We start from the raw sequence: 17,772 nt of genomic DNA, 5'->3' as shown, positions 1-17,772 counted from the left end.
TTTAATGATTTATTTAATATATATGAGTATACTAGCACACTGTAGCTGTCTTCAGACACACCAAAAGAGGGTATCAGATCCCATTACAGATAGTTGTGAGCCATCAAGTGGTTGCTGGGAATCGAACTCAGGACCTCTGGAAGAGCAGTCAGTGCTCTTAACGGCTGAGCCATCTCTCAAGCCCTTTTGCCTTGTTTTTTTTAGACAGAAATTTCACTGTGATCATGGCTGGCCCAGAGATTGCTTTGTTGAATCCTCTGCCCAGACTCTCCACTGCTGGGATTATGGCGGATGCCACATTCAATAAAAGGCTTGGTTTCTTTCATTTAAAAAATATGGTTATTTTCATTTTTGTGTATACACACACATATGTATGCATAGCCCATGTGTACAGGTACCTGCAAAGGCCAGACCAGGACCCTCTGGACCAAGAGTTAGTCATAAGCTGCGAACCATGCTTAAGTCTTAAGGAGCATAAGCACTAACAACTGCTGAGTTCTCTCTTTAGCCCTGAAAAGATTTCTTTGAACTTAGTTCTGTGACTATGTAACCTAGGACACATTACTGGCCTTTATGAACTTCATTTTCCTTATCTTATGAACCATTTCCTTATGGATCCCGACAATTTCTTGGCTCTCTAAGGTTGAGACTTGGTGATGCTGATTTTTTTTCAGCCTGGTTTGTCTGAATTACTCCAGGTTCACAGCACAGGGGGCTAGCCATTGTTATCTGTACTCACATAGAACCACCTCTGCTGAGCTAAAAGTCTGAAGTACAAGTGTGTCTAGTGAATCAATTGCTCTAGTATTTTCAGAAGTATGAAAGCATTTTCATCTCAGGAAAGTCCTGCCAGAGATGTACATATACCCAGAGACCCAAAATTTGAGAATTGCGCAGCAATCTGGTAGAGGGCTATAATGAACTAAAACCATTCATATTTCAGTTCTACTTAGTGACTATAAGGCTCTAGGATGTAACAGTCTACTTGCAAAACTGGGTAATCAAAATGTGTTTGCATACAAAGTTGTATGGTTTATAAATACCTAAGGACATGATAAATGGAAGTTATTAATGGTAGCATCAGATACACAATTACTCAGCTAGACAGAAGCCTGTTTATTCCCCTATAGAGCTGCCATCTAGTCTGGTCCACACGTAGCTACTTGTAAATATTTTGGATGTGTCTAGATAGTATTCATAATACCACTGTTATTTTCACTTAACCTTGCAAACCTTAGAGCAGGCACTACAAACCTGGAGTTTATCTGAAACCCACTAGATCACCAAGAATGCCAACATCATGCATGGCCAAAATACTCATGTCTCAACACAAAAACCTAGAGAATTACCCTAGCCACAATGACCAAGCAATCCTGTACCCTAACTAATACGTAGCTCCCATGTGTGTTCTGGGCATGTTCAGAAGTGCACACCATATCCAAGTTTGTATGTGCTATTGGGGAGGCAAACCCAGATGTTCATACCAGCAGAGCTCACCCTTTACTCACTCGGCCGACTCTCAAGTCCACACTTTTTTACTTGGAAGTTTCAGCCCCACTGAAAAGTTTCAGCAGGCTATGAAAAAATTGGCACATGGTCAAGGAATCTACCAGCAACCAAACCAAGTGCCCCAACCTCCTGGTTCAAATTCTAAAGCCTTTCCTGCAGTGTAGATTGCTGAAGGCTGAGAACCAGGCAAAGGCAGGAGATGGTAGACTGCAACATCCAAGAACCATGGGCAGCTTGAGGAGGGAGTAACAGAAGGGAGGCCAGGAGCAGATCTAGGAGAGCTCCCAAGACAAGCACACGGCCACACGTAGGAATCAAACATACACGCAGGGTCATCCAAGCCTTTTCACTTGAACACCTGAATTTAAGGTAGCATCAGTCACTAAAGAAGCTGAGAAACCAGTTTAGCTGAAGGCAGCCGAGTGCTGCAGTGACTCCTAGCAGCTGAGGACAGAGGAAGCTTCTCTTGGCGCCTGCAGACAGAATGCAGCTTTGCAGCACCTGGACTTTATTCAAGTGAGACTCAGGATACTGTGATCTGTTAATAAGCATCTGATTCAGGCTACAAACTTGCTGCAGCAAAAGGAAACCAATGGCACAAAAGAAGAAATGCCCTTAATTTATCAATTTCATGAATCCAAGCGACTTCTGTTACAAAAGATGCATTCAATTTTATTTAGGGTCAGACTCTCAGTCTAATCTTGATACATTAACAATACTGCTACAGAGCAGAAAACCAAGCATGTTAAACATGGACACAGGAACGACATTGCCCGAGGCTCATCAAAGTCTGTGACAGGCTTCCCCTGGCTCTCCCAAGCACTGCCTGTAGTGTCACATTCTGGTTGTGACAACCAGTTAAAACTTTTTTCTTCTAATCAAAGTACTAAAGGTTACTCAAAAGATAAATTACAAGAAAGCAAATTAATACAAGCTGTTCATCTGTATTTCCAAATTACTAATTTAATCTCTTCATATTATAAAATAGTAAACTATAAATTTATTCAACTGATCCAATTTATTAAAGGTTGGCTTTTTCAACTGACCCAAATTTAAATGTGATAGTCTGATACATCATAAATACTGCAAATTAATTATTAACCCAGTTTTATAAAATCATGTGGCTATTTGTACAACCAAGCAGATGTTTGACTACATACAGTAGTTTTTCAGAACTTGGATTTCAACGTATTTACCTGCTCTTCCTAATTGCTTTTCTTTGTAGTAACTAACATGCATGTTTAAAGAGACAAGAAAAGCAACTCTATCCATCTGGAAGCATATAAATGAACACCCAGCAAGATATGAAAATTTCAAGTTTAAATAATTAAATTTCAAAATTAGGAAATGTTTAGTTCAGACTCTGTAACCAAACTGTCTTTTGCTATTGCTGGCTGTGTATGATATAGAAATCTTTGAATATTTAGTTTTAATATTCAAATGTATCAGAATTTCCCAAAGAAACAGAAAATTATTGTTTTAGAGGCATTTTATTTAGATAACTAAAAAATATTAGATGTTCAGAAGCAGTCAGTGTACAACGAAAGAGATCAAACCAGCTACGTTATCATGTATTTCCTCTTCTTCACAACTAAGCAAAGAAACAAAAAAGGCATTCTTCTTTAAGGGAAAACTCAGAAAAGTAGGCCAATATATTTTTCTTCTCCATAACATAAACAGCTACAAGAAATTTAGGTGTAAAATGGAAACTGTAAAGTTGGCTTTTCACTCCAGACAGCAGGCTGTGCACTATGTGAACAGAATCCTCCTGCCGGCACCTCAGACACTCACTCACAGGCAACACTGAGTAGTTGTTCGTGCACTGGAGCTAATTCATATGCCCCAATATTTTCTGCTCTTTGCCACAGGCAGAGAGTAACTCTGAAGGCTGACGCTTGTCTCTGCTTGTTTACTCCAGGAACTATACAGTATCTGCAGCACATGTTTGATGCTCAGGCCTTAACTTCAGGAGTTGACGAATAGATGGAATCTGAATTCTCTGAAGCAATTTCTTCTGCATTTAAAAGACAAAACCATAGTCAGTTTAATAAAGGAAAGAAGGAAATCTACATTTCTGCACAGGGAGGAAATGACATATGGTCTTTTCAAACCTGCTGGGTGAGGAGAAGAAAACAGACAGCTACTGAACATGGTATTATCCCAGGACTCAGACCACCAAACACTCGAGCAGAGATCAGACATTCACTCGTTGTCTTCACACCTGTTTAACCCCCATCCCTCTCCCTTCAGGATAAGCTTTGAATGATTCCAACTACCCAATCAGCATTTAATTAAATCATGCTTTTGCGGGTCCTATCCTTTCCTTTAGTAATCAAATACTAGTATTTAAGGCCATGCAGTTCAAAACCATAACCATTAAACACTGCTGCTGAGAGGCAGTCTCTAATAGTATCAAAAGCAGGGGGCTAAGCTTACAGTCTGTGATCAACTCTTCCTTTCTTACCTCCCAAGTTACAAGATGAGCAATGGCCCATCTTCCAATCTAACCATTATGCATCTAAGACAACCTACCTTCCTTCTGTCTTGGTATCTCCTAACCTAGATCTATTGTCCCTAGTCTAATCCTTTCTTCACACTATACACCAAGGCAGTTTCCTAAATTTACACCTAGTCCTCCACATAGATCAAAGGTTTTTCATTCTCCTAGTTTACAGACTCTTAAGGCTGTAACAGAGCACACTAGGTGCTGGCTGGCCTAGCTTCTCTTGTCTCATTTTGCCCTTACTTTTCAGGGTGGACAGTGACATTCTTCATGCTGGTTCCCTTGATTCTCTTGTCTGCTGAGCCCTCGTGTCCATCATCAACAGCGCATCCTCAGAACCTCACCAGCCACCCTGCCCATCCTGAGGTCTCTTCCCACGTTAAATGTCACTTGTACAGGAAGCGATCTACCTCACTTCATGGCTATAAAGCATCTAGGGAGCTTTGAAACCCCTGTCTCTGAGTGTATGCGAGGAGCCCACCAGCCATGTCCACACGCACATGAGGCCTGGACTCTGGAGCTAATGCTTACACACTCACACTTAGCTTCCTATAATGTATTTCAGATGTGTTCACATTCACTAAATTTCTTTTGCCATAGACCAAAATGCTCATACACTGAATTTTTACATACCCAGGGCTCTTAGAAAAGTTAATTAATTTGTATTTACCCAGCTCTTCTTCTGTTGTTTCTGGAAATCCGATCTTTGGCTTTGCCAGCTCCCCACTGTCTTCCTCTATGAAGAGAAAAGCAGAGGTGACTGACTATGAAGTGGAACAGGCTCCCACAACTCACACAGCATAGTTAACAGTCACTGGGATTCTCAAGAGACATCTCAAAGTCACTTTTAGTATAAAGGCCATTCTGGGATTATTAGTAAGTATTTGGGTTTGTTTTTTTTTTTTTAAACCAAAAACATGTATTCAATGGTAAGGATCAAGGAATACTATAAACAATTGGATAGACACTTATAAATTCTTCATACTGCCTTTTCTAACATGCTTCATTTTTATTTTTGTATGTATGCTCTTGAAACCACTGCGCCATCTCCCTAGTTCCTTTGTAATAAATTTTGAATTCAGGTCATTCAATCCATCACATAAAGGACATTGCTCAGTTAGAATCATGACTTCAATTTGCTTATACCATATTATACAATTCAAAATCTAAAGGAAACAGACACAGTCAAACAGAATAAATGATACAAAACCTATGCATTATAATTTGACAACTTTCGAGGGGTGTCCTTACCAGGAAGTACACATTTCCACAGCCCATAGGTCTTTCCTACCACAGTTTGCCACAATCTCAATGTTCCATCTTCAGAACCACTGGCATAGAGTTCACCATCAGGACTGAATCTCACACAGTGAATGGGACCAAAGTGACCTTTGTAGGATTCTGAAAATAGTGAAGAGCAGATATCAGATTTAGATAAATGTAAAGCTAATTATTAGGGTAAATACTGATGTACTAAAAACATACTATCTACACTGCTGGGGAGTTCACCTCCACCATTTCCCTAGAATTAGCCCTTCCAATCCAGTCTGTCAGAGACAGACTTGTCAACTCTCAGTGATCCATACAGATCTTATCAGAGAGACCTGAGGTGGACTACACTGATGCTGTGGACAGCATTACTGCAGTTTCTGTGTAGGACTTTTATACATGAATGTAACAAAGAAAGCAATGACCCAAGAAAGGTTGTTTGAGTGCAAAAAAAACATGATCAGAAAACATGTAAATAAAGACCAATAAGCCCAGCATATACTAAGCATTAACAGAGCAGCCCTTTCCCAGAGTTTGCTCAGGACCAATTGCCTGGTACATACTATAGGTTATATCTGGGCAAGCACAAACTATATCCAGATTCAGGGCATACTGAGGTCAGCACTCAGCATCTTCTCTATGCTCTGACATCCAACAAGAATAAACACGTCTTATAAATTGAATGTAAGCATTTAATACCAGAGGAACAAAATCACATCTAAGAACAATCCAGGTAACAAAATGCAACTGAGGGAAAACATCCTCTGCCTTGTGTCCTGCAGCCTTTCTCATGGTTCCCTAAGGTATTAGTCACTATACATCACTCTTGACCATGTTCCAACACAGACTGTCTTTCAAAAACAGAAAATGAGGTTTTATATCCCACTGCAAATTGAGAAGCTGTTAAGACAAACAAACTAAATTCTACAGACTAGAGGAACCAGTTCCATCCATATCTACAGAGGGCCACCAGATGGAGCTCTTTTCCAGACTCTATCCCTGATTCCCTAATCAGGCTATCCAGGCTTCCTAATTCCACCACAATGCTGAGACACAGGCTCAATGCTGGCCTTACATTTTAATGAGGAATGCATAGATCAGGAAAGTTTTTCTACTGCAGGAAAACTCTTACTTACAAATCTCCCATATACAATCTTATGCCTCATAAGCTTATTCTGGAGTTTCCTCCCTCTCTGACTAGCCAGAGAATGAAAGTGTCTGAGTAGAGGGACTAGGATGGAATATTTGTCTACCATACACAAACCTCCTGGACTCAGCCCTCACCCACAACCAAGTTCCATGAACAGAGAGAGACTGAGACGACAACGGCTGCATCCAAAATCCAACATCTACCCATCCCTCGCCTCTGGACACACAGCCTGGGTCAGCGGGTACTAAAAGTCTTGCACTTTGACCTATCTAGCATACTACTATACACAATGTAAACTCAGGACATGTTTGCTTCAAATTAATCATAAGTCACCATTCTACTTCTTAACAACTATGAAACTTATGGAAATAGCAAAATTCCAAAAAATTAAACTAATAATATATTATATATGTCAATATAACTAACATATTTCAATATTTTACATATTACTAAGTTATATTTTTTAGTATTACAAATTAATTTTAAGTATGAAATAGATTAAAATAAAAATTATATATAGTAAATGATATATATAATACTTTTTCTAAACCCTCAATAAACCAGTGATCCCACCATTCTCTAGACTCTTGGGAATTCCCTGAAGAAAGAAGGCCAGGTGAACAGGATTTTGTACCTGTTCTCTCCTTAGAACAAAATATCCTTACATATGTTTCATATTTGACTTGAAATACAAATATTCCATCTCAATAAAGCATCAAAAATCAGTAAACTACAGAATATCAGTATAAAAATAAAACTCAAGAGGAAATGAATTCAGTATATTTTGTCTGAGAGTCTATATTTCTATCCAAAATGGATAAAACACCTTTGGTTTTGAATGTGAGTTTTGAGTTTTAGTTAGCTAGAAACCTTACGTTCAACACACCACAGGTTAATACCCAAGACACTCATAACATTTTGAGAGTAAATTATTTAAGACAGTGGTTCTCAACCTTCCCAATGCTGCAACCCATTGACACAGTTGTGGTGGTGTGGTGACCTCCACCAACCATAAAATTATTTTTGTTACTACTTAACTGTAATTTTGCTACTGCTATGAATCATAGTATAAATATCTGTGCTTTCCAACCGTCTTAAGCAACCCCTGAAAGGGGTCCCGACCCACAGGGGGAGGAGACTGCTGATTAAAGGGAAGAGCAGGGACTCACCTAATTCCTCTCCACTATTATAGTCGTACTTATACAGTTTAAAGTCTTCTCCACCCGCAACAAGAAACTCCTTCTCAGGATGAAGAGATGCAGAATTGATGGTTGCAGGAGCTTCAAAAGATTTAATTGGCTCCAGACTATGAAGGAAAAAAACACAAAAACATAAATGTCTATAAAATTGTTAATACTGTATAAAAATCTATCTAGCCACATTAAAATTATTCCTAAATTCCGAAACCCAATGCACAGTAAATGTAGATTAAGTTAAATGTAAATGGCTTTAAAAAAAAAAAAAAACTAATGAGCAATAAAGTTCCAAAGATTGTTATATCCAAGTGGACTTCATCTCAGGAAGCCATTTAGTAGTGGGAACTCTGTATTCTGAGCAGGAGACACTTTCTGGACATGAGTGTCTTGGCTGACATACCAAATTTGGGACCTTTTATTGTTTTTGAGACAGAATCGTATGGAGTCCAGAAGGCCTTCAACTCAAGATCTTCCTTGCCCGAGCTGCTCACTGGGGTCAGGTTTACAGATATGCTGGAACATGGTCCAGGAATGAGTTTTGTGAGAACTCTCCAAGAAAACTAGAGTCTCATGACTTCAGTTTCTTTAAAACATGGAATTGTTCTTGGGATGTGTTTGTGCTCCTCCCGGGTGCAGTGGATAGAGTGTCTTACTTCAGATTACTCATCATTGCTTGCTGTCATTCAATCCCATGTTTACACTACCCTTATGACTGTACAGTTTGAACTCAAAGACAACTTTACCCATACGACCTTTCTTTATCCTAGGACTACATATATTGTCTGGTGCTCGGAATAAAGTTGGCTACTGCATAAGACTTTAGTCAGCCTCCTTAATCAGTTCCATTCTCCCAAGTCCCACGCACTTAGCAGTGACAATGCCAGATTAGTTTATTTTTCTTTTGAAAAAATTCACTCTATTTTTCTACAAATATGGATTATTTTAGTAAATACAAAAGGGCCATACAGGCCAAGGGTCATACACATCAGCATACCAGCACTCAAGAGGCTAAGGAAAGAGAACCCAGCCAGAGATACATGATGAAGGGCACCCTTGAAACCCTGCTAAAAAAAAAAAAAAAAAGCAAAAGTTGGGGACATAAGCATTTGCCTAGCATATAAAAGCCCAGGTTGAAGGCTCAACACTGAAAAAGGCAAATAAAAACATAAAGCTAAAGTGACATTTTACAGTAGGAATTACTACAATACAAAAAGATGTTAAATGCTTTCTCAATTGTTCAGAGTTCAGGCTTCCATTATCACCAGCTGTTTGTAACTAGGGAGTGAAAGTTTGAATGAGAATGAAGCCGGTAGTCTTTTGCTTGGATCCCAGTTAATAGACTATTTTGAGAAGGTTTAGGATATTTGAAGGATTAGGATGTGTCACTGGGGGAGAGAGGGGTGGACTGAGGTTTCAAGAGCCCATGGCAGATCCAGTCTAGTTAGCACTGCCCATCTCCTGCCTATGGATCAGATAGAAGCTCTCAGCTACTGTTTTGATGCCACATCTGCCTGCCTCTGAAAATGTAAGCTAGCTCCCAATTAAATGTAAGCTAGCTCCCAATTAAATGCTTCCTTTTATTAGTTGCCTTGGCCATGGTGTATCTTCACAGCAATAACTGAGATTAAGTAATTGCATTATAATAAAGCTGTATTTATCAATATACAACTAACCCCCCCAAAAAGAAAAAAAAAATCACCTAGTTTCCCTACCAGCCCTTTTTCAGTTCAATCCTGAAAACTACTTCAACACAGACCATCAACCAAAACACACCACATATAAATAGCCAGGCATGATGATAGCTTTAATCTCACCTAGCACTCAGGAGGCAGAGACTGGTAAATCTGAATTCAAGGCCAGCCTGGTCTACACAGTTTCAGGACAGCCAAGGATACACAAAAAAACCCTGTCTTGAAAAAAAACCAAACACACAAAAACTCTAAAGTTAGCTGTGCTGTATCTATCATTACAGACTAGGTCCCAGTTTTTCAAATATTCAACAGGCTGGTTACTACCAAATGAGATCTGAGGCAACAGTCTATAGCAGGAATACATGGTCCAGAAATGAGCAGTTATGGTTGTACAATCTCAGTCTGGGTAAAAGTATTCCACTATAACTTTCCCTGTGTTTATAGGAGCTCCCTTACACGTTTTAGAACTCCCATGGCATTGTTTTTGTCTCCTATGTTCAATGAAGCTGAACACAAGTATTCTTCAAGACAATATCATAAGACTGCTGTCAGAGGGGAATGTGGTCTAATCTTGACAGAAACCCTCTAAGCACCAAGGCTAAAGAACTGTACAGTCATTTCTACAGCTGAACTTAACATTGTACTTACAGGGTTCCAGTACTGAGAACAAAGATGTACCACAATATCAGCTACAGTGCTCAGGACACTGGAACATAAGCTCTTACAATTTAATGCACTACAACCAATAAAAACGTTTTAAAGGTATCTTAATGGATAAAAACATCTTTAATTAAAAAACCAAGATTATCTGCATTCATAGTCCTAATAATGAAAAGGGAAAACCAAAGTGTGCACACGCATGTACACACACACAGTGAATGGGCTTGCATTACTTCCCTCATTGCCTTTACCTCCCAGGGATGCAAACCCAGGTTCTCAATCGATAGGAGACAAGCACTCTCACTGAGCTGTAGCCCCAGGCCTTGCCTCTCTAAAATTTTAATTAGAAAACAGAAAACAATTATCACAGTGATTTCTACATAGTAAGAAGTATACAACATTATGCCAATGGTTCCTTTGAAATGTGCTAACAAAATCCTAGGTGGTTGAAATTTGGCTAATCCCTGATTAATGTACTCAACCTAAGAGAGAGTTGTAAAGGTATGGGAACACTTCCTTCTGTCTAGTTACACAGCAGAGGGAAGGATCTGCCTTAAAAGAATCATGCAACATTTTGGTACAAGCCTTCCAAGCTTTTTCAAGATTATTCTATGTGTATGTGTCTGAGCATGTACATGTGTGTATGTGTATGTGTATGTGTATGTGTCTGAGCATGTACATGTGGAGCCTGGGAGACCACTGGATACCAAGGCTGGAGTTACAGGTGACTGTGAGCTAGCTACCTGATGATGCTGAGAACGAACCCTCTCCACAAGAGGCACACCAGCTGAGCCAGCTCTCCAGCCCCTTCATTTAAAGTAAACTAATTCCCCCTCTTTACCACCAAAATAAATGAAGAAATATCTTGGATGGACATACCTTACTGCACTATGAAAAGCAATAGATCGTCCATAAGTAATAACCAAGATCTCTCCCTCAGGAATATATTCCATGCTGCTAACAGACATATTAAAATTTAGAGATTTCACTTCTGTCATTGTGGCATGATCCCAGAGCCTGCAAATAAATGAATGAAGAATGAATGCATAAGTAAATTATTTATTCAGTAGCCAGAAAAAAAGCTTCTTTTATTTACACAGAAATCCATCAGAAAATGATTACAATTTTAACAAAGTAATTTTCATTACAAATTAAATTGTGAGTTTCAATGAAATACAAAAACCTGTTAGGCTGTAGGTGAAATGAACTTTCTATTTTCCTAATGCCTTAACAACACTATGTTATAAAACACCTAGTTCTGCCTTATCCAATCTGAACTGTTGTTCTGGTCTATCTCATAGCTATGCATCTTTTCACAAAATATCCCCGTTCTTAACAAGGGTAAAAGGCACCATGAATCCCCGTAGCCTCTGTCTGTCCATGACTACACTGGGCACAGCCACACAGCAGCAGTTTTAATGACTTTCTGAATGCCACTCCATGTGATGATAAGAACAGTAACTCCACATCATTGTGACTTATAGTGACTTAAACGTTGTTACACATTTTCCTACATGATTATTAAAAGTATTTATAAACCACAAGGTAAGATACTTTTCAAACTTTCAGTTAATGAAGAAAAATAGACGTACCGAACAGTTTTATCATCAGCTGAAAGGATCTGTTTATCTTCACTGCACCACAGAGCCTTTTTAATACCGGAAGTGTGACCACTAATTTCCTTAGGTTCTTTAGAAGAAACAATTTAAAATGAATAATAAATATTTGGCTTTCTAAACTGAGCAATACAAAAACAATTGAAAGTTACAACACTGTGATTGTATATGCTAAACGCAGGGAGTGACACTATTAGAAGGTGTGGCCCTCTTGGAGTAGATGTGTCACTGTGGGTGTGGGCTTTAAGACCCTCATCCTAGCTGCCTGGAAGTCAGTATTCTCTGAGAGGCCTTCAGATGAAGATGTAGACCTCTCAGTTCCTCCTGCACCATGCCTGCCTGGATGTTGTCATGTTCCAGCCTTGATAATGATGGACTGAACCTCTGAACCTGTAAGCCAGCCCCAATTAAATGTTGTCCTTAGAAAGGCTGCCTTGGTTATGGTGTCTGTTCACAGCAGTAAAGCCCTAACTAAGACAAACATACTACTAAAGGATAAAAACATGAGCCCAGGAACAAGGATGTACTGATCTAATCCTCATTAAATTTAACCCTAGGACCTTTGTCAAAGTCACTGTTGGTAATAACTACTGGTAAGAAACAAACAAACCCACACTCACATGCATGTATACAACAGGAAAGTAGAGGAAAGAAAGGGAAATTTTAAAGTAGCATAAGCAATTCTCATGAAAGAAATTTCATTTATCTTTAAAATGGGGCAATAGAAGTTGTTACATATAGTCTGAGGATCAAGTAGAAACACACACCTGAGTGACTAATACTGTCTTACAGTCAAGCTCCATGGATCGCTATCCCTTCTACTGCTGAGCCACTGGAAAAACCACCTTCAAAGCACAGCTGTGAGAGGTAGATGAAAACACCCACCCAAACCCTAACTTTCAAATTTTTAGAGTTCTTTAGTCCTTTAAAGAACTAAAAGGAAAAGGAAAACCACAAAGTGATACATAAGCTGCACTGACCTGCTTCAGGTTTGTTCAAGTCATATATGCGGAGCAGTTTATCCTGTCCCCCAGTTAACAGGTAATTGCTATCCTGAAAACAAAAAAGAAAAATGTTAGAGTAACCACTTTAACAGTAATATAATTACCAATACAGACACAACTCTAGTCAACTACCTCTAGGATCTATGAGATTGTGAACTTCCTAGAGAATCACCAAGCTCACGTTTCCCTCACCTCTACTGCACCACAGGAACTGCCTGCTATTCTGCTGATGCCCCGCCTTCCCTCCCTGTAGCACAAGAATTGCCCAGTAAGACTTCTTTGATCTCAAATGATATTCAGGGCCTTTGTTTGTGCAATGCAAGCAGTATACCACACTGAACTACATCCCTACCCAAAATTCCATTTTCTCACACCTGTGTGAAATCCACAGTCTTGACAATGTGCTTATGAGCCAGGGTCATCAATTCATCTCCTGAGACAGCATCCCACACTTTGCTAAATGTAAACATAGATAAATATTATGTAACATTAATACAAAATTAAATATAATGGTAACTTTGATCAATATAAAATAATTATATGCATAATATTTATAAGCCTATTATGCCTGTCCTATAGTGCTAATTATTAGGATACTTAATTTATCAAAAGCCTAAAAGACAATTTTGCCATAGGCCTTTTTAACTCTTAATTTTCTTTGGCATTGAAAAAGAATAATTCATGCAAGATTCACGAGTTAACCTAGCCTAGTTTTAAACTTAGAGCTGTAATTTTTTTTTAACCAAATCTGCAAAATATTTTAACCAATTCAATTCACCAAGTCATCCTTTTATCTAGCCACAGGCCAGAGCAAAAATATAAAGAACTTCTCCAAATTTAACAACTTTAAATTTTTACAACGTTAGACCTTGATACAGATCACATAAAGCTTAAATCAAGATGTAGAAGGTTAGGTGCCAATGGGCATATCCCTACACACTTTACAGTGCTGAGGCAGGATTCTGAGTTTAGGTTGGCCTTAATTACACAGTAAAACTTTGCTCAAAATACAGACATAAGTAGAAATAAAGTGAAAGCAAACCAGCCATCTCCCCACTCCAAGTGCATAAGGCTCTGAGTGTGCACACAACCTATCAGACAAAAAGTCTGAGATTCCAAACAGAAGCCAGGTTGAAAGGAGCAAGCAGAAGTACACCAAGGGCCAGGAACGCAAAGCATTCTGCATGAACAGTGTAAGTAACATTTACAAATCTAAGAAACAGAACTAGTGATACAATTCCTAATTGCATACTTGAGAGGAATTATGTCACCATATTTCTCTTATAACCACTCCAGTCTCTTCTAATCTAGTTTAACCCTCTGCCCCAACCTCCTCTTATTTCTGATTCCAGCCACCCAAGATTCTAACTATGACCCATCCCTCACAGACAGGCCGTGCATTTTCTTCAGCTCCCACACGTCTGTGTCCTCAAAGTTCTTTGCCTACTCACTTCAAATGCTAATCTCTACTCAATTTTCTTTTTTCAATAATTATTTTCTTTATATCTGTTTTAGTTCTGTTTCATTTCTCCTTTGGCAGGAACTCTCTATGTAGTCCTGGCTTGGAGCTGATATGTTCCCAGACTAGTCTCTACCTTGAGATCCTCCTGCCTCCACCTCCTAAGTGCTTAAAGGGATTAAAGAGGCAGGTGCCACTATATCCAACAACCATTTATTTTTAATTTGCTTAAATCAAACATGGCGACACATTTACAACTGCTCCAAAGTGTGGAATTCTTTTAAACAAGCAAGCACTAAGGCCATCTCCCTCTCCAAGCTCTGCTCTACCATCTCATACAGCAGCTCTCACACTGCCTGTGGGGCAGCAAGATGCTCTTCTGGGCACACAAGCCTGACAACTAGAAACAGATCCCTCAACCCATACCCCCAAAATTGTCTTCTGACCCCACCCAACCATGGTGTGCACACGCTCACAAGAGTAAATAAAAAAGTTACCTTCATCGATTTAAAAACAAGGGTGACTACAAGCACAGGTTAATAACTATACATCAAAAATTATATAAAATATGACACATGCCTCAAAAGAGCAAAGAGAATCATTATAAGTCAGTTTGATAATATATACAAAATCCAAAGTAAAAACAGGTAAAGTGTATTATGTCAACAGTTTAGTCCACCTCAGACTGTATCAAAAGAAAAAAAAAAGTGAACTAATATGAGGTGACTTATTACTACAGTAGTTGGAAGACTGTCTCTGTGTGTGTGTGTGTGTGTGTGTGTGTGTGTGTGTGTGCGCGTGTGCGTGTGCATGTGCGTATTCAAAGACTCGAGTCTGGCCAATGTGATCCAGGCCCTCCTCCTGGCTGCCTGCCAAAGACGGTCTCCTGCTGCCTTCTGATCAATATATATAGAACTCTTGGCTCCTCCAGCACCATGTCTGCCTGTAAGCTGCCATGCTTCCCACCATGATGATAATGAACTGAACCTCTGAAACTGTAAGCCAGCCCCAATTAAATCTGTAAGAGTTACCTTTACCTAGGTCATTTTGTCCCTTCGAAATAATGAAAACTAACTAAGACAATGAAGATCTAAGGAAAACCAAGAATCTTTCAGACAATGATCTTTAAAACCATAGGAAATAAAAAGTAAGTTTGAGGCCCGGTTTTAAATGTATCTAGAGCCAGTTAATAAAACTGAGTGAAGAAGTATCTGAAGACATCAGTATATAGCACTAAATATACAAAAATATCTGTAAAGGACATCAGCAATATCCATTATCCAAGCTATATATCACCAAGACTCCTGGTCTCCGTGAGAGGGTCAGTCATTGAAACATCTCAAGCCCGAGAACTTAGTGAAGACAGGATGCTCAGAGAACCAGGACAGAATCTTGGTGAGATCAAACACCATGTATTCTCTATAACACCAGATGAGTCAGAACTTTATGCCTAACTGTGAAGTTGGAGAATCTGAGATGTCATCACATAATTCACACAGAAAAAAGTTAGCCATTTTTGTCACACTTACGCTGTGAAGTCTGCAGCTGCAGTAGCAGCTTTGGTGGCATCCTTATTCAATGTTGCACCCCAAACAGCACCTTTATGACCCAAAAATGTTCCAATCCAGTCTCCAGTATCTCCCTGGCGGAGCATAGGTTTACCATCTAGAAAATATTTTAAGACATATGTGATTCAGAAGCATGCAACATAGTATCAAATCCTGAGCAGAAAACTGGAAAACTGTTGTTCTTTCTGGTCCTACCTACTCCCATTAAGCATTGTGTGTCTGGTCCCAGTGACTGGACAAAAGAATTGTGGTCACTCTTCCTGGGAAGCATAAACAATCCTGAGACAGAATAAGAGGCCTCCCTTACCTTTGCTAACTCGGATTACAAAACAACTGTAAAAAACTGGCAAATGCTCTTCCACTGGACCTGATTCCGATTCCCAGCACCCACACCGAGGCTGACAACCGCCTGTAACTCCAGCTCTAGACAATCTGACGCCGCCTTCTAACCTCTTCGGGCACCCCCTTCACACATGTTCAAGCATGAAAACAGACACTACACGGGCACACATGGATAAAAACTTTTTAAGAGCCGTAAAGCTGGATGCCACTGACGTGTGTCAAAACGATCTAGACGGACGCTTTTACTTTGCATCATATAAACCTAACGTACATTTTCATCTGAAAAAAAAAAAAATGAGTCTCACACCACAAAGGCTGACACAATAAGACAAATGAGAAGACCTAAAAGGCACTCCTCTCGGCCTGGCCTAATTTCTCCTTCCCGCAAATCCTGTAGTTGTGTGTGTGTAGAAAGGCGCAGTGCTGGGGAGCACTAAGAACGGTGGTGAGGAGGAACACATACAGCCTGGCCAGGGGCGAGCAGAAGCCGCTGTTGCAGCAGCGCAGTCGTTTTAACCCGCAGCTACGACCCACCCCACCCCTCGGCACCCGGGAGCCGCGGCCGTCGCGGGCTCAGCTCACCTTTGCAAGCGCTGATCAGGAAGTAGCCGTAAGGCGTGATGCCGCTGAAGGCCAAATCCACCACGGGCCGCGTGTGGCCCGAGCAAGTGAGCGGCGTCTGCCTCATGGCCATGGCGGCGGCGAGCGCGGTGACGCGGAGCGGGGACCGAGGGTCGCGGTCGTCCTCCTTCTCTGCCGCGGAGCCTCAGGCAGCTTAAGGGCCCCCCCCGCACGCAAGCCGAGGCCGGGTCGGGAGTCCCTGCGACCCGCGGCCGCCAAGGGAGGGACAGGGAGGGAGGGAGAAGGGAAGGGGAACGCCGGAGAGCCGGCCCACCGCCACTCACGGTCCACACCGGTAGCGGCAGGAAGTGACGGCGCACGACGCGTCGCGTCAGCCGGAAGTGACGGACGGCAGAAAGGCGGGAGCGCCCAGAAGCGCGACGAGAAGTTGAGTGCGCAGGCGCGAGTCCAGAGCCCCGTGCTGCTGACGTCACGCGGGCTGCGTCTTGTTTTGAGCCGCCGAGTCCGGCCGTTGTAGGGTCCTGTTGTAGAGTCGGAATCCTCTAATTGCTGTTCTCTCTGGATGCTCAGAGTCCAAAAGCTCTTCCCACTCGCGTCCACGAGCACCCACAAGGCCCGGAGCAACCATACACCTTCCATGTGTGGTGGTGGAGTCAGGACAGCGTGAGGAACCCGGAATCGAACTGTGTTGTCAGGCTTGGCTGCGCCCTCTTGCCTGCCCACCCGTCACTCTTTGCTTTATTCATGTATAACTCAGGTGTTACTATGTTTTTTCTTATTTTTTTTTTCACTAATTTGAATAAACTGCACTGGAGGGGGTTGCGTCTTGGCTCTTACCGTTTCGAAATAGAGAATTGAATCAGGAGATAACAAGAGTTGAAGCAGACGTTTAATTGGCAAAGAGAAGCGTGCACACGAAAGAGATTGGAGTGGGATGCCCTGAAGGAAGGTTTGCGAGCAGCCCGTGGGGTGTTGAGTGTTGCGGATTTTAAAGACATTTTTCTAAATACTTGGTGGATAACATTCTCGTGTGTAAGGTGACCCATTTCTCCTTGCAAATCATACAGGATCAGCTCTCTTTCTGGTTATTTTATCCCTTCCATTGATCTCAATACAAGTCTTTAAACAGGTGGGTGGAAGAACAAAACCACCGTGTAAGCATCATTTTAATGAAGTAAGGGTCTTTTGAGCATACAGGCCTTCTCTGTGTGTGTGTGTGTGTG

The 17,772-nt window shown here is 40.8% G+C and overlaps 1 protein-coding gene across 1 annotated transcript; it reads right to left on the bottom strand.

The window, feature by feature from the left end:
- Window positions 1-2,155: 2,155 nt before the first annotated feature.
- On the bottom strand, window positions 2,156-16,916 carry Strap (serine/threonine kinase receptor associated protein). The gene is made up of 10 exons (XM_034511979.2): window positions 16,550-16,916; window positions 15,587-15,722; window positions 12,973-13,054; window positions 12,575-12,647; window positions 11,571-11,667; window positions 10,858-10,995; window positions 7,601-7,737; window positions 5,264-5,413; window positions 4,683-4,748; window positions 2,156-3,523 (listed from the first exon to the last, which is right to left on the bottom strand). Exons 1-10 carry the CDS (start codon window positions 16,659-16,661, stop codon window positions 3,462-3,464), a joined length of 1,053 nt encoding a protein of 350 aa, XP_034367870.1. The 5' UTR covers window positions 16,662-16,916; the 3' UTR covers window positions 2,156-3,461.
- Between the last annotated feature and the right edge of the window lie 856 nt (window positions 16,917-17,772).

Source organism: Arvicanthis niloticus, chromosome 9, assembly GCF_011762505.2.
Source record: "Arvicanthis niloticus isolate mArvNil1 chromosome 9, mArvNil1.pat.X, whole genome shotgun sequence".
Taxonomy (NCBI): domain Eukaryota; kingdom Metazoa; phylum Chordata; class Mammalia; order Rodentia; family Muridae; genus Arvicanthis; species Arvicanthis niloticus.
The sequence above is the reverse complement of the archived record's forward strand: the minus strand, read 5'-3'. Positions and strand labels throughout refer to the sequence as shown.

Coding starts and splice junctions, on each gene's coding strand:
- Strap (XM_034511979.2), bottom strand. CDS start 16,661: ATGGCCATGAGGCAGACGCCGCTCACTTGCTCGGGCCACACGCGGCCC. Junction 15,723..16,549: donor CCTGATCAGCGCTTGCAAAG/GTGAGCTGAGCC, acceptor AATATTTTCTAG/ATGGTAAACCTATGCTCCGC. Junction 13,055..15,586: donor GCAGCTGCAGACTTCACAGC/GTAAGTGTGACA, acceptor GTTTACATTTAG/CAAAGTGTGGGATGCTGTCT.